The sequence below is a fragment of the Euleptes europaea genome, chromosome 2, assembly GCF_029931775.1.
Source record: "Euleptes europaea isolate rEulEur1 chromosome 2, rEulEur1.hap1, whole genome shotgun sequence".
Taxonomy (NCBI): Eukaryota; Metazoa; Chordata; class Lepidosauria; order Squamata; family Sphaerodactylidae; genus Euleptes; species Euleptes europaea.
The window spans coordinates 5,599,463-5,619,929 of record NC_079313.1 but is presented as its reverse complement, the minus strand read 5'-3'; the positions used below and the strand labels follow the sequence as shown (position 1 = coordinate 5,619,929).

Below are 20,467 nucleotides of genomic sequence, written 5' to 3'. Positions count from 1 at the left end.
GTTGTGAATTTCCTGCCTTGTGCAAGGGGTTGGACTAGATGACCCTGGTGGTCCCTTCCAACTCTATGATTCTATTCTATAATTCTATCCCATGTGTCACAGAGATCAGTTACCTTTTTACCGGTGGGCACGAGGCCGTTGGCCAAGCTCACCCTCTGGCGAGCCCCGCCGGCCTCTTGCTTCACCAGGGTCAGGTAGTAGCCGGTGCCCAGCTTCGTCTTGAGGAAGAGGGAAGAGCCGCAGCAGCAGAGCCGGCCCTGCGAAATGATGGCGATGCGGTCGCCCAGAAGGTCCGCCTCGTCCATGTAGTGGGTGGACAGGATGACAGTGCGGCCTGGAAGTGCAGAAGGAGACGGAAGGCACTCGCCAGGAGCTCTGGCTCGCTCTGGCAGCTGGAGTCTTACAGGGGCATCGCTTTGGGCAAACCAAAAAGAGCCCCTGCTGGATCAGACCTATGGTCCGATCTGGTCCGGCATCCTGTTTCCCGCATAGTCCAATTGTGGAACTCCCTGCCCCAGGATGTGGTGATGGCTGCCAACTTGGAAGGCTTTAAGAGGGGGGTGGACATGTTCATGGAGGAGAGGGGTATCCATAGCTACTAGTCAAAATGGATACTAGTCATAATGCATACCTATTCACTCCATTATCGGAGGAGCATGCCTATTATATTATGTGCTGTGGAACGCAGGCAGGAGATTGCTGCTGCAGCCATTTTGTTTGTGGGCTTCCTAGAGGGGCCTGGTTGGCCGCTGTGTGAACAGACTGCTGGACTTGATGGGCCTGGGTCTGATCCAGCAGGGCCTTTCTTATGTTCTTATGGAGGACGGGGCTATCCATGCCTACTAGTCTAAATGGATACTAGTCACAATGCATGCCTGTTCTCTCCAGGACCAGAGGAGTAAGCCCATTCTATTACGTGCTGTGGAATGCAGGCAGGATAATGCTGCTGCAGTCATCTCTTTTGTGGGTTTCCTGGAGGCACCTGGTTGGCCGCTGTGTGAACAGACTGCTGGACTTGATGGACCTTGGCCGGATCAAGCATGGCCTTTCTTATGTTCTTATGCAGTGGCTCTTGACACTCCACAAGCAGGGCACAGAAGGGTCAAAACCTCCCCCCTTCCCGTGGTCACCTCTCAGCAGATGGCTGTCAAAGGTAGACCGCCTCTGAACATGGAAGCTTTATTTAGCCATCCTGAGTAATGGCCAGTGACAGACCTGTCTCGCCTCAACATTGTCTAATCCCCTTTAAAAGCCACTGGAAATAGAAGAAAACCATCCTAAGAATTTCAAGGAAAATGGGAATTGTATTATTTGTATTATTCTTAGCATAAAATAAACAAATAAGTATGTTCTTATTCTGATTAAACATAGGGGAGAGAAAGAGAATTAAAATTTTTGCAACTGATATATTTTTTATGTTATATTTGACTGATTTGATTTAATAATTTGGTTGGTTGTTTTACAAGTACACTATACAAAACCTCCAATTTATTATAAGATGGGTATTAGAACTGAGAACTACTGTGATTTTACTGATACATAATGCTGTGCTACTATGTATTACATAGAAGATAATTGTTTGCTAGTTTTTGTTGATTGTTAAACTGTTAGATGATCCAATGATTGTTATGACTTCAAGATTTTAAAAGGTAAAGGTCCCCTGTGCAAGCACCGGGTCATTCCTGACCCATGGGGTGACGTCACATCCTGACGTTTTCTAGGCAAACTTTGTTTGTGGGGTGGTTTGCCAGTGCCTTCCCCAGTCATCTTCCCTTTACCCTCAGCGAGCTGGGGACTCATTTTACCGACCTCCGAAGGATGGAAGGCTGAGTCAACCTTAAGCCGGCGACCTGAAACCAACTTCCGTTGGGATCGAACTCAGGTTGTGAGCAGAGTTTGGACTGCAGTACTGTAGCTTACCACTCTGCGCCACGGGGCTCAAGATTTCAAGATCAGACTTTATCAATCTATTTTTCTTTTCTGTATTCTTATTTCCTTACCTTTTGTTTTTATACACACAGATACACACACACACACAATTTTTAAAAAAAGGAAATAGTAGTCATCCTGGGGCAGTGAGTTCCACAAGTTAATTATGCGTCCTGCGGAAAGAACTCCTTTCGCCTGTCCTGATTGGCACTTTTCTGGGTACCCATGAGTCTTATGGGACAGGGAGAAAAAGCTTCTCTTTATCCTGATTCTTCACCCCACACCATGCCGACAAGCTCTGACCTGCACGATATTTCAACAGCAGCTCCCAGATGCCTCGGCGCGAGTACGGGTCCACACCGGCTGTGGGCTCGTCCAGAATCACCACCTTGGAGCCGCCCACGAAGGCAATGGCTACCGAGAGCTTCCGTTGCATCCCGCCTGTCCAGGAAAAAACGGCACATATATACATATGTGAAGTCAGACTGCAGGAGTATTTTGATTACGTCATCCGTTTTCTCGCTGATTGTGCATGCTTTCCCTGTCATGTGAGCCAATACCAAACTCTCACTGCAAAAGGTTTTACTTCTACCTCTGACAGCTAATTGAAACGGTAACAGAAATATTAGATTTATTAGAGATTAAGTCAGGGGAGTCAAACGTAAGGGCTGAAGGCCGGATCCAACCCCTTGAGAGCTCTTATACGGCCTGCGAACCAGCCAAGGAAGCCATCCCCCTCTGCCCCAGTCTCGATCTGGGCTGGCGAGGTGTGGCCCGGCCCGACCAAGTGACATTTATGTCATATCCGGCCCTCGTAACAATTGAGTGCGACACCCCTGGATTAAGGGTTACATTTGGTTTTATAATCTTGCTTTAGAAAAGACAATCGCAAATCAGATGCACCTATTTGATTATCCCATCACTAGTTAAGAACCAATCATTGATCTAGAGGATAATCACATGCTTAAGAAAGACTTAGCTTTAGACAGCCATTTTTCTATAAAAATGCACTGTTGTGGTAAGCAAATCAGATTTCTCTGGATGGAAACTCTCAGAAGAGATCAGGGTCTTCCTCTTCTCCTGCTGCCTTAAACTTTCCCTATCATGACTGTCTTTTCCAGTGACTCTTGTCTTCCCATAATGTGACCAAAATACGATAGCCTCAGTTTAGTCCTTTTAGCTTCTAGGGTCAGTTCAGGCTTGATTTGATCTATAACCCACTGATTTGTTGTTTTTGGCAGTCCACGGTATCCGTAACCCTCTCCTCCAACACCACATTTCAAAGGAATCTACTTTCTTCCTATCAGCTTCCTTCACTGTCCAGCTTTCACACCCACACATAGTAATAGGGAATATGATGGCATGAATTAACTTGATCTTGGTGGCCAGTGACACATCCTGACACTCCAGAATCTTTTCTAGCTCCTTCATGGCTGCCTTTCCCAGTCTCAACCACCTTCTGATTTCTTGGCTGCAGTCTCCCTTTGGGTTGATGATGGAGCCAAGGAACAGAAAGTCTTCAGCAATTTCAATTTCCTCATTGTCAATCTTAAAGTTGAGTGATTCTCCTGGTTCTGACATGATTTATATAATTAATCATGAAAACGGACTTATGGGAGAACAGGGGTCTTGTTCCTTAGGAGAGGAGAGGACCCCCCCTCCCAGACTCACCCGACAGGTTCTTAGTCTGTTCCCATCGCTTGTGGGGCAGCCCCACATCCTGGATTATCTGCTCCATCTCCTCCTGGACCTGCTTTCCAGAAAGGCCCTTCAGACGTCCGTAAAACCAGATGTGTTCTTCCACAGTCAGGCTGAGGGAAAATGAAGCAGAAAGGGCTGGATGCATTTGGACTCTCGGAAGAAGTCGGTTGCCTTCTAGACTTGCTTATTTAGAAAGTTTTATATGCCGCCTCTCCAAGGCAGCTCAATTTATTGCCCGTGGGTGGGGGAGTCAGAAAAACTTTGCTCAGTCTTTATTGAATATATAGATATAGAAACCAGTTGTGCATGTTTAAAACAGTTAGTCAAGATTCATATAAATAGATTAGAAATTAAGTATCTGTAGCTTTTGGACTACTAGTTAAATCCTGAATTACTATGGGAGTCTCTGTTGTGGGCTTAAGTTGGATGATTGGGTTAGCTTGGGCGCGGGCAAAACACAAATGTTAAATTTCCCTTATCTGCGTTTTTCCCCCTACTCCTTTCTGTATCCCATAATATAAAATAAAAATAATTTTTTTAAAAAGACAGAAAAACTTTGCTCAGTCTGGTGGGAGTCTTTCTAAAAACAAAATCCCTGTAGCTCTCACAGGATGGTGATGCTGTTCATTTACCAATCAGAGGGCAGGGGTACACAGGTGGTGTGTAGATGTAGAAAGAAGAGTTCGTTTTTATATGCCAACTTTCTCTACCACTTAAAAGAGAATCAAGCCGGCTTACAAACGCCTTCCCTTCCCCTCCCCCACAACAGACACCCTGTGAGGTAAGTGGGGCTGAGAGAGCTGTGACTAGCCCAAGGTCACCCAGCTGGCTTCGTGCGTAGGAGTGGGGAAACAAATCCAGTTCACCAGATTGGCCTCCGCCGCTCATGTGGAGGAGTGGGGAATCGAACCCGGTTCTCCAGATCAGAGTCCACCGCTCCGGACCACCGCTCTTAACCACTACACCACGCTGGCTGGAGGGAAAAGTGAGGCCGGCCAGCCCTACTGGGCCACTGAAATGCCCCAGCATGAAATGCCCAGTGACACTAATCACACAACCACAAAGCCGACACACACTCACACCCCCTTCATTTCCCCCCATCCTCCTCCTCTACTGCCGCCTCTCATGTCAAGGACTGACCCGGGTGCCTTACATGTCGAACAGGACGTTGTGTTGAGGACACATTCCCATTGTCTTCCGGATGACATCCATGTCCATGCAGATGTCCCTCCCCAGGATGTAGGCAGTGCCAGAACTGGGGGGCAGCAGGCCAGTCAGGATGGACCTGGGGGGGGGGGGCGTGTAGAAGAAGCAGAAAAAGAGTTGGTTTTTATGTGCTGACTTTCTCTACCACTTAAGGGAGACTCAAGGCGGCTTACAATCGCCTTCCCTTCCCCTCCCCCACAACAGACACTCTGGGAGGTAGGTGGGGCTGAGAGAGCTGTGACTAGCCCAATGTCACCCAGCTGGCTTCATGTGTAGGAGTGGGGGAAAATCCAGTTCACCAGATTAGCCTCCGCCGCTCATGTGGAGGAGTGGGGAATCAAACCCAGTTCTCCAGATCAGACTCCACCGCTCCAAACCTCCGCTCTTAACCACTACACCACGCTGGAAAAATAAGCCCCGAATCAGAAAGGCTGAAGGAGCTGGGTATGTTTAGCCTGAAGAGGAGACTGAGAGAAGATATGATAACCATCTTCAAGTACTTGAAGGGCTGTCATAGAGAGGAGGGTGCCGAGTTGTTTTCTGTTGCCCCAGAAGGTCGGACCAGAACCAACGGGCTGAAATTAAATCCAAAGAGTTTCCGTCTAGACATTAGGAAGAATTTTCTAGCAGTTAGAGCGGTTCCTCAGTGGAACAGGCTTCCTCGGGAGGTGGTGGGCTCTCCTTCCCTGGAGGTTTTGAAGCCGAGGCTAGATGGCCATCTGTCAGCAATGCTGATTTTATGACCTTAGGCAGATGATGAGAGGGAGGGAATCTTGGCCATCTTCTGGGCGTGGAGTAGGGGTCACTGGGGGTGTCGGAGAGAGGGAGTTTTGAATTTCCTGCCTTATGCAGGGGATTGGACTAGATGACCCTGGTGGTCCCTTTCAACTCTATGATTCAATTATTCTAGCCCTTCCCAGCTGCAATGCAATGCAAAAACAAAAGAAAACAAGAAAGCCACAGAAGGGGCAGGGAAACAGATTAGTTCCAAAACACCCAGAAGGGCAAAACATTCCGGGCCCTCGAAAGTGCTCAGAATCCCCAGAAGGCACAAAAAGTGTCCAGCGAGACCTGCCAGTAGTTTGAAGAAGGAGGAGGAGGGCTGGTTTTTATATGCCGACTTTCTCTACCACTTAAGGGAGAACCAAAGCAACTTACAACCACCTTCCCTTCCCCTCCCCACAACAGACACCCTGTGAGGTAGGTGGGGTTGAGAGAGCTCTAAGAGAGCCCAAGGTCACATAGCTGGCTTCATGTGGAGGAGCGGGGAAACCAACCTGGTTCAAGTAGGTGATATGAAAGACCCCTGCCTGAGACCCTGGAGACCCGCTGCCCATTTGAGTAGACAATACTGACTTTGATGGACCAAGAGTCTGATTCAGTAGAAGGCAGCTTCATGTGTTCATGTGTTCACTTGCCCTCCCCTGCTGTTGGTTCCCGTGACATTCTGAGGTAGGCTTCTCCTATATATGGAGGCTCCATTTAGCTACTGCGGACAATCGGCCCGTCCTCCGGGACTCTACCTACATCCTGCCCAGAGCCTTCCAAATCCAACTTACATGGTCGTGGTCTTGCCGGCACCGTTGTGGCCCAGGAAGGATGTTATTTGACCCTCGTAGAAGTTAAGGCTCAGCCCGTTGACGGCAATCTTTTTGCTGCTGTGGTAGATCTTCACCAGGTTGCGGATCGAGACGCCCACCTGTAAGTGGGCAGGAGGCTCCTCCGTCAGCGCTGGGGGGGAATCCAGATGAGTCATTCCCAGATGTGAGTGTTACAGCGGCCGATACAGACAATGGAATGCCATTTGGGAAACAGGGAGGAAGAAGGAGAAGGAGGAGAATTAGGAGGAGGAGGAGGAGAAAGAGAAAGAGGAGGAGGAGGAGGAGGAGGAGGAGAAGGAAGAGAAGGAGAAGGAGAAGGAGGAGAAGGAAGAGAAGGAGAAGGGGGGGAGGAGGAGAAGGAGGAGCAGAGAAAGAGAAGGAGGAGAAGGAGGAGGAGGAAGAGAAGAAGGAGGAAAATTAGGAGGAGGAAAAGGAGGAGGAGAAGGAGAAACAGAAAAAGGAGGAGGAGGAGAAGGAAGAGAAGGAGAAGGAGAAGGAGGAGAAGGAAGAGAAGGTGAAGGGGGAGGAGGAAGGAGAAGGAGGAGGAGGAGAAAGAGAAGGAGGAAGAGGAGAAGGAGTAGAAGGAGAAGGAGAAGGAGGAGGAGGAGAAGAAGAGTTGGTTTTTATATGCTGACTTTCTCTACCACTTAAGAGAGACTCAAACCGGCTTACAATCACCTTCCCTTCCCCTTCCCACAAGAGACACCCTGTGAGGTAGGTGGGGTTTAGAGAGCTGTGACTAGCCCAAGGTCACCCAACTGCTTCATGTGTAGGAGCGGGGAAACAAATCCAGTTCACCAGATTAGCCTCCCCCGTTCATGTGGAGGAGTGAGGAATCAAACCCGGTTCTCCAGATCAGACTCCACTGCTCCAAACCACCGCTCTTAACCACTACACCACACTGGCTCTCCCAAGCTGGCGTGTATCATTGCTGAGGCAACACAGCGGAACATGACTATCCAGGACAGACTGAGCCATGAAATGGTTCAGTTTGGAAAGTAACACGATTGGAAAACATGGACTTTGATGCCTAATTAGACCCAATAGGGTGCCGAGGAATTGCCCTGGGAGAAGCTTTTCTCCCTCTCTCATAATGCCTCCCTCTCCAGGAGGGCGATTCTGCAGAAACGGTAATGCCTTTTTACACACATGCTAAACCAGGCAGCTGGCCAACCCAAGGGTCAAGGAACAGAAGCAAGGCCTACCTTCTGCGGAGTTGAGAGAGTTCGTAGGAAAGGGGTGAGGGGAGCCATCGCTGGCAGACTCCCCAAACCAGTAACTCTTCTGGAAGGGGAAATTCCAAGGCTTTGGGATCCCATATTGACCTACAAACAGAAGATCTGGGCTGTATGTTAGTTCAGCAGTTCCCCGAATAAACCCCCATGGATCAATTAAAACAATCAGGCGAGGGTCCGACCGCTCTGCTCAGCAAAATCCGAAGCCTCAATCCCAGAGAACTGCAGTTTGTTTACCTGGAAACACGCCTTCAATGTACCACGTGGCCAGGCCATAGAGAAGCGCATCGAAGAGAAGCAGCCCCACCGATGTGGCAAACGTGTAGCGATCGCCTTCCACGGGGCTGGCATTGAGGTTGTGCCACTGTACGCCCATCCCTTGCTCCTCGTAGAGGGAGAAGTACTCGCAGCCGAAGCCAAACGCCACGGGGGACATGAGGCTCTGGCGGGCAGGCGGGGAGAAAGGAAAGGACCAGAGGTTGGAAATGGCGCATAGGAGTGGTGCAGCATGGCAGCTAATCAGACGAGGGGGATCCAGGAGGCCCCCGGCTCAAATCCGACTGCTGCAGAAACCTCACTACATAGTCTCACTGTCACATGAACACATGAAGCTGCCTTCTACTGAATCAGACCCTTGGTCCATCATAGTCAGTATTGTCTGCTCAGACTGGCAGCGGCTCTCCAGCGTCTCAGGCTGAGGTCTTTTTCATCACCTACTTGCCTGGTCCCATTAACTGGAGATGCCAGGGATTGAACCTGGGACCTTCTGCATGCCAGAAGCAGAGACTCTACCTTCTGCATGCCAAGCAGAGACTCTACCACTGAGCCACGGCCCCTCTCCATGGCTCTCCAGGGTCTCAGGCAGAGGTCTTTCACATCACCTACTTGTCTGGTCCCTTTAACTGGAGATGCCCAGTATTGAACCTGGGACCTTCTGCATGCCAAGCAGAGGCTCTTCCACTGAGCCACAGCCCCTCCCCTAGACCCTTGGAGGTTGGGAACCTTACAAGTAGGTGATGTGAAAGACCTCTACCTGAGAGTCTAGAAAGCCATGGAGAGGGGCCGTGGCTCTGTGGCAGAGCATCTGTTTGGCATGCAGAATGTCCCAGGTTCAATCCCCAACATCTCCACTTAAAAGGGACTAGGCAAGTAGGTGAAGTGAAAGACGTCTGCCCGAGACCCTGCAGAGCTGCTGCGGTTTGAGTAGACAATACTGACTTTGATGGACCAAGGCTCTGATTCAGGATAAGGCAGCTTCATGTGTTCATGGAGGATGAGGAAAACTAGGCCCCACAGCGGGAACCGGGGGGGGGGGGAACCATTCTCACCACCAAGAGCCGCAGAGGAAAGGTGATGTGGTCGCGCCAAGCCACGCACAACACGTAGGGCAGGTAGAAGGAGAAGTAGATGATGCCCCCGCAGGCCGAGGCCAGGTTGGCGCGGGAGAAGAAGGTGCTGATGAGGAAACACTGGGAGATGGTGGCCACCGCGAAGGCTGCCAGGAAGAGAAAGACCACGGCGGGGTTGCTGTAGGGCAGGATGTCTCCTCGCTGGAGAGAAAACAGGGAGAGCGCATCATGTGCTGAGATGCATGCAGGCTGCAATCCCAGGCAGGTGATCAAAGAGGCACTGATTTTGCACCTGGTACCCTTTCGTGACATCAGATCTACAACACATCCTGGTCTCCTAGGACCAGAGTGGGGGTCGTCTACCATAACCAGACCTCCCCTTTTTGTTGTTGTTCTGAACTTCCAGACAGCTCAAAAGTACAATCGATTGTTGCTGCGGTAGCTAGTAGGAGCAAAGCAGGAGTTGTGGCCGCCAGGTGTAACCTTTAAACCACCACGCAGATAAACTGCGCTAGATGATGTAAACATCAGTCTGGCAGGAGATACTCTCCTAGATTTGTTGGTGGCAGCGGTATACTGCCCAGAGAGATTTCGAACCAAAAAATAATCAGACCCCATAATTTCCATAGCAGTTACAGACAGAGGATGTTATCTTCTTATGAATGCACCCATAAGAACATAAGAAAGGCCATGCTGGATCAGACCAAGGTCCATCAAGTCCAGCAGTCTGTTCACACAGTGGCCAACCAGGTGCCTCTAGGAAGCCAAGCAAGACGACTGCAGCAGCATTATCCTGCCTGAGTTCCACAGCACCTAATATAATATGCCTGCTCCTCTGATCCTGGAGAGAACAGGTATGAATCGTGACTAGTAGCCATTTTGACCAGAAGCCATGAATAGCCCTCTCCTCAATGAACATGTCCACTCCCCTCTTAAAGCCTCCCAAGTTGGCAGCCCTCACCACATCAGGGGGCAGGGAGTTCCACAATTTAACTATGCCTTGTGTGTAGAAGTACTTCCTTTTATCTGTTTCGAATCTCTCACCCTCCAGCTTCAGCCAATGACTCCGCGTTCCAGTATTAGGAGAGAGGGAGAAAAGCTTCTCCCTGTCCACTCTCTCCACACCATACATTATTTTATAGACCCCTATCATGTCTCCCTTTAACCGCCTTCTTTCCAAGCCTTTAAACCACCACGCAGAAACACTGCGCTAGATGATGAACAAATCAGTCTGGCAGGAGATAGTCTCCTAAATTTGTTGGTGGCAGCGGTATACTACTCAGAGAGATCTGGTACCCCAAAACTAAGGTAAAAGGTAAAGCACCGGGTCATTCCTGACCCATGGGGTGACATCACATCCTGACGTTTCCTAGGCAGACATTGTTTACAGGGTGGTTTGCCAGTGCCTTCCCTAGTCATCTTCCCTTTACCCCCAGCAAGCCAGGTGCTCATTTTACCAACCTTGGAAGGATGGAAGACTGAGTCAACCTTGAGCCGGCGACCTGAAACCAACTTCCGTTGGGATCGAACTCAGGTCGTGAGCAGAGCTTTTGACTGCAGTACTGCCGCTTGCCACTCTGCACCACAGGCCTCTTTACACCCCAAAACGATCAGACCCCATAATTTCCATAGCCGTTACAGACAGGGGATGCTATCTTTGTATGACTGCACCAGCGCGCCATGAACCTTTTTAAATCTTACCCCGTATTGTTGACTTTTAAATTATGATGTAAGCGGGGTCCGCCCAACTAAGATAACCAGGCTGGCAACCTACCTTGAGGATCAGGACGAGCAACGCGGCGCTGACAAGGAAAGGGATGAAGCTGCTGAGGAACCAGCTGAGCCAGAGGGTGGCGCTCTTCAGCCCCATGATCTTCATGGTCTCTTTCAGGCGCGCTTCCTTCTCATGGACAACCCCTTTGATGATCATAGCCACCGAGTAGATCCAAGCCAGCGTCATGAAGAGAGGCAGGGAGCGGTTTAAGACACGCAGGAAGCTGGGGGGTGGGGGGAGAGGGGGAAGAGGGACAGCCAAAAAAACCACATGGATTTGTTAAACTTCCAAAGCTAGGAGCATCCTATCACTGCGCATTCATCCAGGTGTTTCCCTTGGGCAGCAGCTGCCAGTCCCAGTCAGGGGTCTTTTCCCATCATTGCCCAGTCGGCGGGGTGGCTGCGAGGGAAACAGCCCCGCGTAAATCACCCTGGTCTTTTCCCCGAGGCCTGTGAGGACCAGAAACTCATAATCACTCACACGTCATCCACAAAGCAGGGGTAGGGAATCTGCTGCACGTAGACGCCGGCGCGATGCGGCAGCGGCATCCCAGCGAGAACCCGCACCACCGCCTGCTCCACGAGGTCCTGCACGTAGACGAAGCCGCCCCAAACATACCGCAGGTCTTCGAAGGGGTCAGCAGCTGGCCCTGGGTCCCAAAACCTGAATGGGGCACAAGCAAGAAAGAGTGAATTTCCAGGCAACGGTACTCAACATTTTAAGAAGAGGTTAGATGGCCATCTGTTAGCAATGCTGATTCTGTAACCTTAGGCAGATCACAAGAGGGAGGGCATCTTGGCCATGGGCATGAAGTATGAGCCACTCGGGGTGTGGGGGGGAGGTAGTTGTGAATTTCCTGCATTGTGCAGAGAGTTGGACTAGATGACCCCCGTGGTCCCTTCCATATCTATGATTCTGATTATCTTGTAGAAACATTATGACTACCTATATATACTGACTAAAATACATTCAAGGTTACAATCCACGATAATTCTACTGGCATTTCAGTCAGTATATGTAGATAGCCAAATTGTTTGTTAGATTTAGAGGAAGGTGGAGTGAAAATTGGAGGGAGGAACATTAACAGTTTGAGACATGCCGATGATACGACATTACTGGCAGAATAGCGAGGACTTGAAACGACTACTGCTGAAAGTTAAAAGAGAAAGTGCCAAAGCAGGACTGCAGCTGAACATCAAGAAGACAAAAGTAATGACTACAGGAGAATTACACAACTTTAAGATTGACAATGAGGAAATTGAAATTGTGGAAGACTCTCTATTCCTTGGCTCCATCCTCAACCAAAAGGGAGACTGCAGCCAAGAAATCAGAAGGAGGTTGAGACTGGGAAGGGCAGCCACGAAGGAGCTAGAAAAGATCCTGAAGTGTAAGGATGTGTCACTGGCCACCAAGATTAAGTTAATTCATTCCATCATATTCCCTTTTACTATGCATGGGTGTGAAAGTTGGACAATGAAGAAAGCTGACAGGAAGAAAGTAGACTCCTCTGAAATGTGGTGGAGGAGGAGAGGGTTACGGATACCGTGGACTGTCAAAAAAAAACCTAATCAGTGGGTTATAGATCAAATCAAGCCTGAACTGACCCTAGAAGCTAAAATGACTAAACTGAGGCTGTTGTACTTTGGACACATTATGAGAAGACAAGAGTCACTGGAAAAAACCATCATGCTAGGAAAAGTTGAAGGCAGCAGGAAAAGAGGAAGAGATTGATTGACTCTATAAAGGAAGCCATGGCCCATAATTTGCAAGATCTGAGCAAGGCTTTTAAGGATAGGACACTTTGGAGAACATTGATTCATAGGGTCGTCATGAGTAGGAAACGACTTGATGGCACAACACACACACAATGTTTGTACAAGATAGATTGTATTTATATTACAGCAGCGAGACTAATATTGGCAACAACTGGAAAACGAGAAGAAATTCCAGAAATTGAGAAATGGCAAGATCAAATGGCAGAATATGCAGTTATGGTTAGATTATCCAACTTGGTGAATGGCAGAACGATGGAAGAATTTCAGAAGATATGGGCATTCTATTTTGAATATGTGAAGTAGAAATTAGAATTCAGCAAAGAAGGGTGGAGATTTAGTAATAATTCAGCAAAGAAGGGTGGAGATACAGTAATAAATATAAGAATAATAATATCCAGGTAGTAGAAATATTGTGTTTAGCTAATAGTCAAGTCTAGAGTAGCAGATGAAGAACAAAAGTGAAGCATAGATCGTGAAACAAGAACTGTATTAAGTATTAAAAATTAAGAATAGCTTTTACAGTCAGTTTGGAAAGTAGTGAAAATATGGATAGTAGATTTAAGCAGACAATTGATTAAATAAATTTTCCGTTTGACACGAGTACTAATTCAAAATGAACTCCCTGAAAGACTGTTTAAAAAAGGTAAAGGTGGCCAGTGCAAGCACTGGGTCATTCCTGACCCATGGGGTGACGACACATCCCGACGTTTTCTAGGCAGACTTTGTTTGGGGGGTGGTTTGCCAGTGCCTTCCCCAGTCATCTTCCCTTTACCCCCAGCAAGCTGGGTACTCATTTCATCAACCTCGGAGGGATGGAAGGCCGAGTCGACCTTGAGCCGGCAACCTGAAACCGACTTCCGTCGGGATCGAACTCAGGTCGTGAGCAGAGCTTGGACTGCAGTACTGCAGCTTACCACTTTGCGCCATGGGGCTCTATAAGACTGTTTACATTGTATATATATGAATGGCTAAGATAGGTATGTGTGTATGTTTGTTTGTATATTTTTGAAAATTTCAAATAAAAAGTTATTTACAAAAGATAAATTATATTTATATGTCCCTCAGCCACATACTTCTGTATTTTGAGGTTTAATCCTACTGACTGCATCATCTGAGGTATCTCCCCAACTGAGGACCCCTCAGGCCTCAGAAAGCTCTTTCTCTGGGTGCTGAGACCGTGACACTTTCCCAAGTGACTTTATTTGGTCTTAAATAACCAGAAAGCCAGTGTGGTGTAGTGGTTAAGAGCAGTGGTTTGGAGCTGTTGACTCTGAACTGGAGAACTGGATTTGATTCCCCACTCCTCCACATGAGCGGTGGAAGCTAATCTGGAGAACTGGATTTGTTTCCCCACTCCTACACATGAAGTCAGCTGGGGGACCTGGGGCTAGTCACAGCTCTCTCAGCCCCACCTACCGCAAAGGATGTCTGTTGTGGGGAGGGGAGGGGAAGGTGGTTGTCAGCCGGTTTGATTCTCCCTTAAGTGGCAGAGAAAGTCGGCATATAAAAACCAACTCTTCTTCTTCTACTACTGCCTCCAAAAAACGACATCTCTCTCTCTCTTTAATGTCAGAGAGGAGTTGATATCCACACTCCCCATCGGGGGGGGGGGGAAACTAATCGCCCCAGGCATCCCAAATCTGGCCACACCTGTCCTTGATCTTGTTGGTGCGGGTGACATCATCAATGTCCATGCGGATCTTGAAGCGGACGCGGGCCGGCAAGTCCGGGCCAAGCTCACTTTGGTTTTCTGGCAGGAGGAACACGACTCCGGCCCAGAACTGGCGGTCCTCCAGCAGCCGCATGGCTCGGGAGACGAGGTGCTCTTCAGAAGACACCGCCTCAATCTTGTCCAGCGAGACACACTAGGAGAAGAAGAAGAAGAGTTGGTTTTTATATGCCGACTTTCTCTACCACTTAAGGGAGAATCAAACCGGCTTACAATCACACTTCCCTTCCCCACCCCACAACAGACACCCTGTGAGGTAGGGTGGGGCTGAGAGAGCCGTAAGAGAGCTGTGACTAGCCCAAGGTCACCCAGCTGGCTTCATTTGTAGGAGCAGGGAAACAAATCCAGTTAACCAGATTAGCCTCCACCGTTCATGTGGAGGAGTGGGGAATCAAACCCGGTTCTCCGGATCAGAGTCCACCGCTCATGTGGAGGAGTGGGGAATAAAACCTGGTTCTCCAGATCAGATTCCACCTCTCCAAACCATTGCTCTTAACAATTACACCACACTGGCTCCCACTCCACCATGCAGTCACCCTTGATGTGTACAAGACACACCCGCTTGCTGGGATCCCGTTCCCCCCAACCCACAACATGCCCTTGTACTTGCATGGAGCATCAGTAAAGATCCAATGAAGGAGGCTACTGGGGGAGGGGGGCACAGAGACCCAACTCCTGACCCAAACACACCTCAATAAACCGAGACAAGGTGCCAATAACCTCATCCACTTCAGCATAGAAATCGCGCCAAGTGTAGGCCCGGCCCCCCGAGTCCGTCGACAGGAAGTCCCTCAAGGTTGTCACGTTCCAGAATGTTCCGTTGAGGCGCTGCTCCACAAAATGGGCCACCCCCGGGGTTTCCAGAAGGTTCTGTGGGAATAAACAAAAGGGTTTCGAATGTCTAGGTTGCGCCTTCAGCTCTAGAATGACTCCTTAGCCTTATTTCAGGTGTCAGAACAACAGCATGTGGCTCCAAAATAGGTAATTTATAATAGATTCACATTCAAACAGACTCGGTACTCAGACCTAAATACAAAATCATATGCAATTCAATTACACTTGATACAACCAAAGCAATAAATTTCAAAGGGATTCAAAGGAATTACAATTCATTCCTCAAACACAATTCATTCCCAAACCATGGGTATAAGAGTTCAAATCAAATAAGGTCACTCCAGACCGTCACAGTACGTTCCTCCTTTGGTGGTGATTACCCCACTTCTCTCCGGGGAAGAAGCAACAAAGTTCCAACTCACAAAGTGATGATGTTCCAAATCATAAGAAGACGTTCAAAATCATAAAAAAGACGACACTTCTAGATAAGTTGTCGTTTCGCCAACCCGGCTTCTTCAGTTGTACTTAAAAATTAATTCTTTTATGCAATTCGGGCACTCCGCCTCTATAAAAAATGCATTTAATAGGCAATGGTATTATAACATTAAATTGATATGAAACATATTAAATTCCATGTATTGCAATCTTACCCCAATAGTGATAGACCAGACACGGCTCAAGACCCAGACAGGCTCCTAGTTCCTACTGAGAGGTTGTGAAAGCTAAGGGGAATAATACTCAGAGTTATAGATGGGAGTCAGCTGTGCATCCAATACAAACTCCTAACCTGCTTAAAGGAAACTTGACAAGTCAAATTCATGATTGAGTCCCGCAGGAAACATCGTTTTAAAAAGAAAAATGAGTTTCATTTCCTGTCTATGCAGGATAGTGGTAATATCCTGTTGGTGATAGGAACGAGGTGTATACTTCCAGAGGGCAAAAAATAAAATATCATTTTCGGAATGTCCTTTGTCGAGGTAATGCTGCGTGAGTGGAGCATCTAATACCTTTGCCCGCAAGCGCGCCCTGTGCTCCCCAATCCTAAGCTTAAGTTGTCTGGTACAGGAGCCAATGTAAAGAAGAGAGCAGGGGCAAGAAATTGCGTACACAGTATTCCTTGATGAACAATTAGTAAAATGCCTCAGTTGATATTTGAAATTGAACGCAGAGGAGCTCACTTCTTTCACTGGTAAACTGAGCGAACAGACTGAGCAGGTTCCACACTTGTAGTGGCCAGAAATCATAGGTCTGGGTTTAGGATCAGAAAAGTCAGTTTTAACCATGTAATTCTTCAGTGACTGGGTTTTCCTCAGGCCAAAATCTATGGCTCTTTGGAGAATCTATGGCTCTTTGGAGTTTAATCATTTGAATCTATGGCTCTTTGGAGTTTAATCATTTGACATATGATATTAAGAAAATAATCAATCGTCACTGGCACATTTTGCAGAATATACCTGGATGTCAGCAACCTCCCCTATTTGGCCTGAGGAAAACCCAGTCACTGAAGAATTACATGGTTAAAACTGACTTTTCTGATCCTAAACCCAGACCTATGATTTCTGGCCACTACAAGTGTGGAACCTGCTCAGTCTGTTCGCTCAGTTTACCAGTGAAAGAAGTGAGCTCCTCTGCGTTCAATTTCAAATATCAACTGAGGCATTTTACTAATTGTTCATCAAGGAATACTGTGTACGCAATTTCTTGCCCCTGCTCTCTTCTTTACATTGGCTCCTGTACCAGACAACTTAAGCTTAGGATTGGGGAGCACAGGGCGCGCTTGCGGGCAAAGGTATTAGATGCTCCACTCACGCAGCATTACCTCGACAAAGGACATTCCGAAAATGATATTTTATTTTTTGCCCTCTGGAAGTATACACCTCGTTCCTATCACCAACAGGATATTACCACTATCCTGCATAGACAGGAAATGAAACTCATTTTTCTTTTTAAAACGATGTTTCCTGCGGGACTCAATCATGAATTTGACTTGTCAAGTTTCCTTTAAGCAGGTTAGGAGTTTGTATTGGATGCACAGCTGACTCCCATCTATAACTCTGAGTATTATTCCCCTTAGCTTTCACAACCTCTCAGTAGGAACTAGGAGCCTGTCTGGGTCTTGAGCCGTGTCTGGTCTATCACTATTGGGGTAAGATTGCAATACATGGAATTTAATATGTTTCATATCAATTTAATGTTATAATACCATTGCCTATTAAATGCATTTTTTATAGAGGCGGAGTGCCCGAATTGCATAAAAGAATTAATTTTTAAGTACAACTGAAGAAGCCGGGTTGGCGAAACGACAACTTATCTAGAAGTGTCGTCTTTTTTATGATTTTGAACGTCTTCTTATGATTTGGAACATCATCACTTTGTGAGTTGGAACTTTGTTGCTTCTTCCCCGGAGAGAAGTGGGGTAATCACCACCAAAGGAGGAACGTACTGTGACGGTCTGGAGTGACCTTATTTGATTTGAACTCTTATACCCATGGTTTGGGAATGAATTGTGTTTGAGGAATGAATTGTAATTCCTTTGAATCCCTTTGAAATTTATTGCTTTGGTTGTATCAAGTGTAATTGAATTGCATATGATTTTGTATTTAGGTCTGAGTACCGAGTCTGTTTGAATGTGAATCTATTATAAATTACCTATTTTGGAGCCACATGCTGTTGTTCTTTAACTTATAGTCTTTTTCAGCATAGGTATCTTGTTCTCTGAGATTATTTCAGGTGTCAGCTTAGACGTTTTAAACCTATCTAGATCACGATGGGTAGCCGTGTCAGTCTGTCACTAGCAGTAGAAACGAGCAAGAGTCCAGTTGCACCTTAAAGACTAACAAAATTCCTGGCAGGTACATCTGAGGAAGTGAGCTGTGACTCACGAAAGGTGTAGCTAAGCAGTGGCCCTCCCCAAAGCCTGTGCTACCTGGAGACACGTGTCCCCACCACTCTAGACGGAAGTCAAGCCCAGACGCTATGGACAGAGGCTCCCGTACTAGCGAGAAAGAACCAGAGGGAATCCATTTTTCTTCTCTGTGCCCAGATCGCGTCTCCAGCAGCTGTCATTTCGCAAGAGATGACCTGACACCTACGCAGTCTTCCCGCCCCCCCCTCCTTTTGAATACTTAATGGCTCATCGGAAGCCTTTGAGATAGCAGCGGCCAGAGATCGCACCTCAGGCGTCAAAGGAATGTGTGAGCAAACCTTTGTTTTAGACCATCTATTGAAGCCTCCTGGAATGTGCACAGTCAATAGGTTTAGTTAGCCTGTCTCAATTGCCCCCCTGACACACCTTAGCAGCCGACCATTGAGGTTTCATTCACCTTTTGTTCACCATGGGAACCACGAGGGGATGATCCCATTATCCCCCACCCCAAAAAGCGTATAACTGGGGTCGCTCTCAGCCATAAGCCACCTTCGTTTTTCCCCCCTCTCTGTCGGTGTGGACAGCGATACGCAGGGGATCCCCCCTGCCCCCTTTCTATTCCTCTCTGCTGCAGGGAACCTTGGACGCCCCCCCCCCCCCAGGATCAGGTGCAGTATTGCCCCTCTTCAAAGGGAAATCTGCCACATTGGCGAACGTCTCTACTCTACCACCTTTTATTCTCTAGGCTCTGTGTGTGCGATTTGTAAAAATCTGCTTTGTTTGTGTGTGAACATATAATTGATAGGGGACGTGCCATATTAGATCTTGAGTCAATCCTTTTCTGTATTAGATTTGGTATTAATCCATGCTTTGATTACACTCTGCCCTACTGAGCGGGAATGTTATGGGAAAGAATGGTGACAGGAAAGATTCCTTGAGAAAATGCCACCGGGAGCTGTTGTAAATAACAAGTCCTGTAGCGCCAACAGAGATCTAAGGCATATTGTTTATGGGACCTCACAAGGACAGTGAGTATCCAGAGGCTATGCTAGAAGAATGTATGTCTTAAAGCAATGATGGCAATCTGACTCCTATGCATATCAGTAGAACACACATTCTCAAGGTTGTCCATGTATTTCAAAGAAGACCCCAACAACCAATGTATCGCCAGTCCACATTCCAATATTGATTATACTAACTGAGGTGTCAATAGTACGTTTTTGTCACATACTGCTATATGTCACGTGCAAGTCATAATGTTGTATTACTACACACCAGTGAAAAGGTATATAAGGTGACATTATGCTCGTGTCAAATGCGCACTGTTTTAGCAACCCATTGAGTTGCTGGCAGTGGCCTATTATGCATAATAAATCTTTTTTTTCTTAACCGGTTTTTGTGTCTGGCTATTTGACTTGGGACAGAAGCACCAAGGCCCGAACCTTAGCGTAACCTACGGGTGGCGCTAACATAATCAAGTAAACACCTTTTAATTTTAATTCCATTGCCTCCGCCTTATTCTTTGAACCTCGGAATGGACTCCTGTAGACACAGGTTTAGATCCTGCGGTTATGCCCATTGCCGGTTGTTGACTTGCTAATTCCCCCATATAAATATCCATAACCGAGCAATTTGGCTAACACTCGTACCCTGCCGGAAATTTTGTTAGTCTTTAAGGTGCTACTGGACTCTTCCTCAGTTCTACTGCCAGACTGTTCAGACAGTTTATTTTTAGCATTGTTTAAGACTACTGTGATCACTGCCGAGTCTTTTAGCATTTTTTAAAACCGAGCTTTAAAAAAATTGTTTTAGAATTAAACGTTGACCCTTTTACGCTTGCATTTTTGGTCCCTGCTGAAGAAACTTTTTACGTCGCGGAATTTCTATCGCTGCTGGGTGCCAGCTACTTTGAAATACTGTTATTTCCAACCATTTCTATATCCGTTCTTGACGACCTGGCAAGCCACCTCCCGAATAAGGTACCCCAAAGGTAAGGAATCTCCATCAAATCATGAGCTTATATTGATACAAGTCATTTTGTGAATAATGTGCAGTCAATGGAGAAAATGGCAGCTTTGGAGGGTGGACTCTATGGCATTATACCCCACTGAAGCCCCTCCCCTCTCCAAACCCCGCCCTCCTCAGACCCCACCCCCAAAATCTTCAGGTGTTTCCCAACCTGGAGTTGGCAACCCTACCCATCCGTCCCACAAAGCCGTAAGGACTGCTCAGAAAAAAAGCGACAGACCTGAATAACGGCAACTTCCAGGCTTGTGTTCATGAAGGTGTAGATCTGGGGGCCCAGGTCCTGCCAGGCCCCCCTTACCTCACGAAGCACAGCCAGGTTTTGGAACGTCCGGTTCACCTGGAGGCCAAGAGATGCAGTTGCCATAAACCCAAACCGTGATCAGACTAAAGATCCGCAGAGGCTGACCAGATAACAGCAGAAAGGAGAGCGCGAAGGCCGA

General features: G+C 47.5%; 1 protein-coding gene across 1 annotated transcript in view; it reads right to left on the bottom strand.

Annotated features, from left to right (window-relative positions):
• The window catches only part of ABCA7 (ATP binding cassette subfamily A member 7), an 82,341-nt gene that overhangs the window by 43,644 nt on the left and 18,230 nt on the right, over nucleotides 1-20,467 (bottom strand). Inside the window, exons 9-21 of the mRNA XM_056867660.1 lie at nucleotides 20,248-20,364; nucleotides 14,990-15,169; nucleotides 14,221-14,435; nucleotides 11,276-11,458; nucleotides 10,796-11,018; nucleotides 9,001-9,222; nucleotides 7,910-8,114; nucleotides 7,643-7,762; nucleotides 6,396-6,567; nucleotides 4,784-4,915; nucleotides 3,601-3,740; nucleotides 2,233-2,370; nucleotides 114-334 (exon numbers count right to left, since the gene is read on the bottom strand). Of these exons, the coding sequence (XP_056723638.1) occupies nucleotides 114-334; nucleotides 2,233-2,370; nucleotides 3,601-3,740; nucleotides 4,784-4,915; nucleotides 6,396-6,567; nucleotides 7,643-7,762; nucleotides 7,910-8,114; nucleotides 9,001-9,222; nucleotides 10,796-11,018; nucleotides 11,276-11,458; nucleotides 14,221-14,435; nucleotides 14,990-15,169; nucleotides 20,248-20,364 (2,268 nt within the window). The remainder of the gene's footprint in view (nucleotides 1-113; nucleotides 335-2,232; nucleotides 2,371-3,600; nucleotides 3,741-4,783; nucleotides 4,916-6,395; nucleotides 6,568-7,642; nucleotides 7,763-7,909; nucleotides 8,115-9,000; nucleotides 9,223-10,795; nucleotides 11,019-11,275; nucleotides 11,459-14,220; nucleotides 14,436-14,989; nucleotides 15,170-20,247; nucleotides 20,365-20,467) is intronic.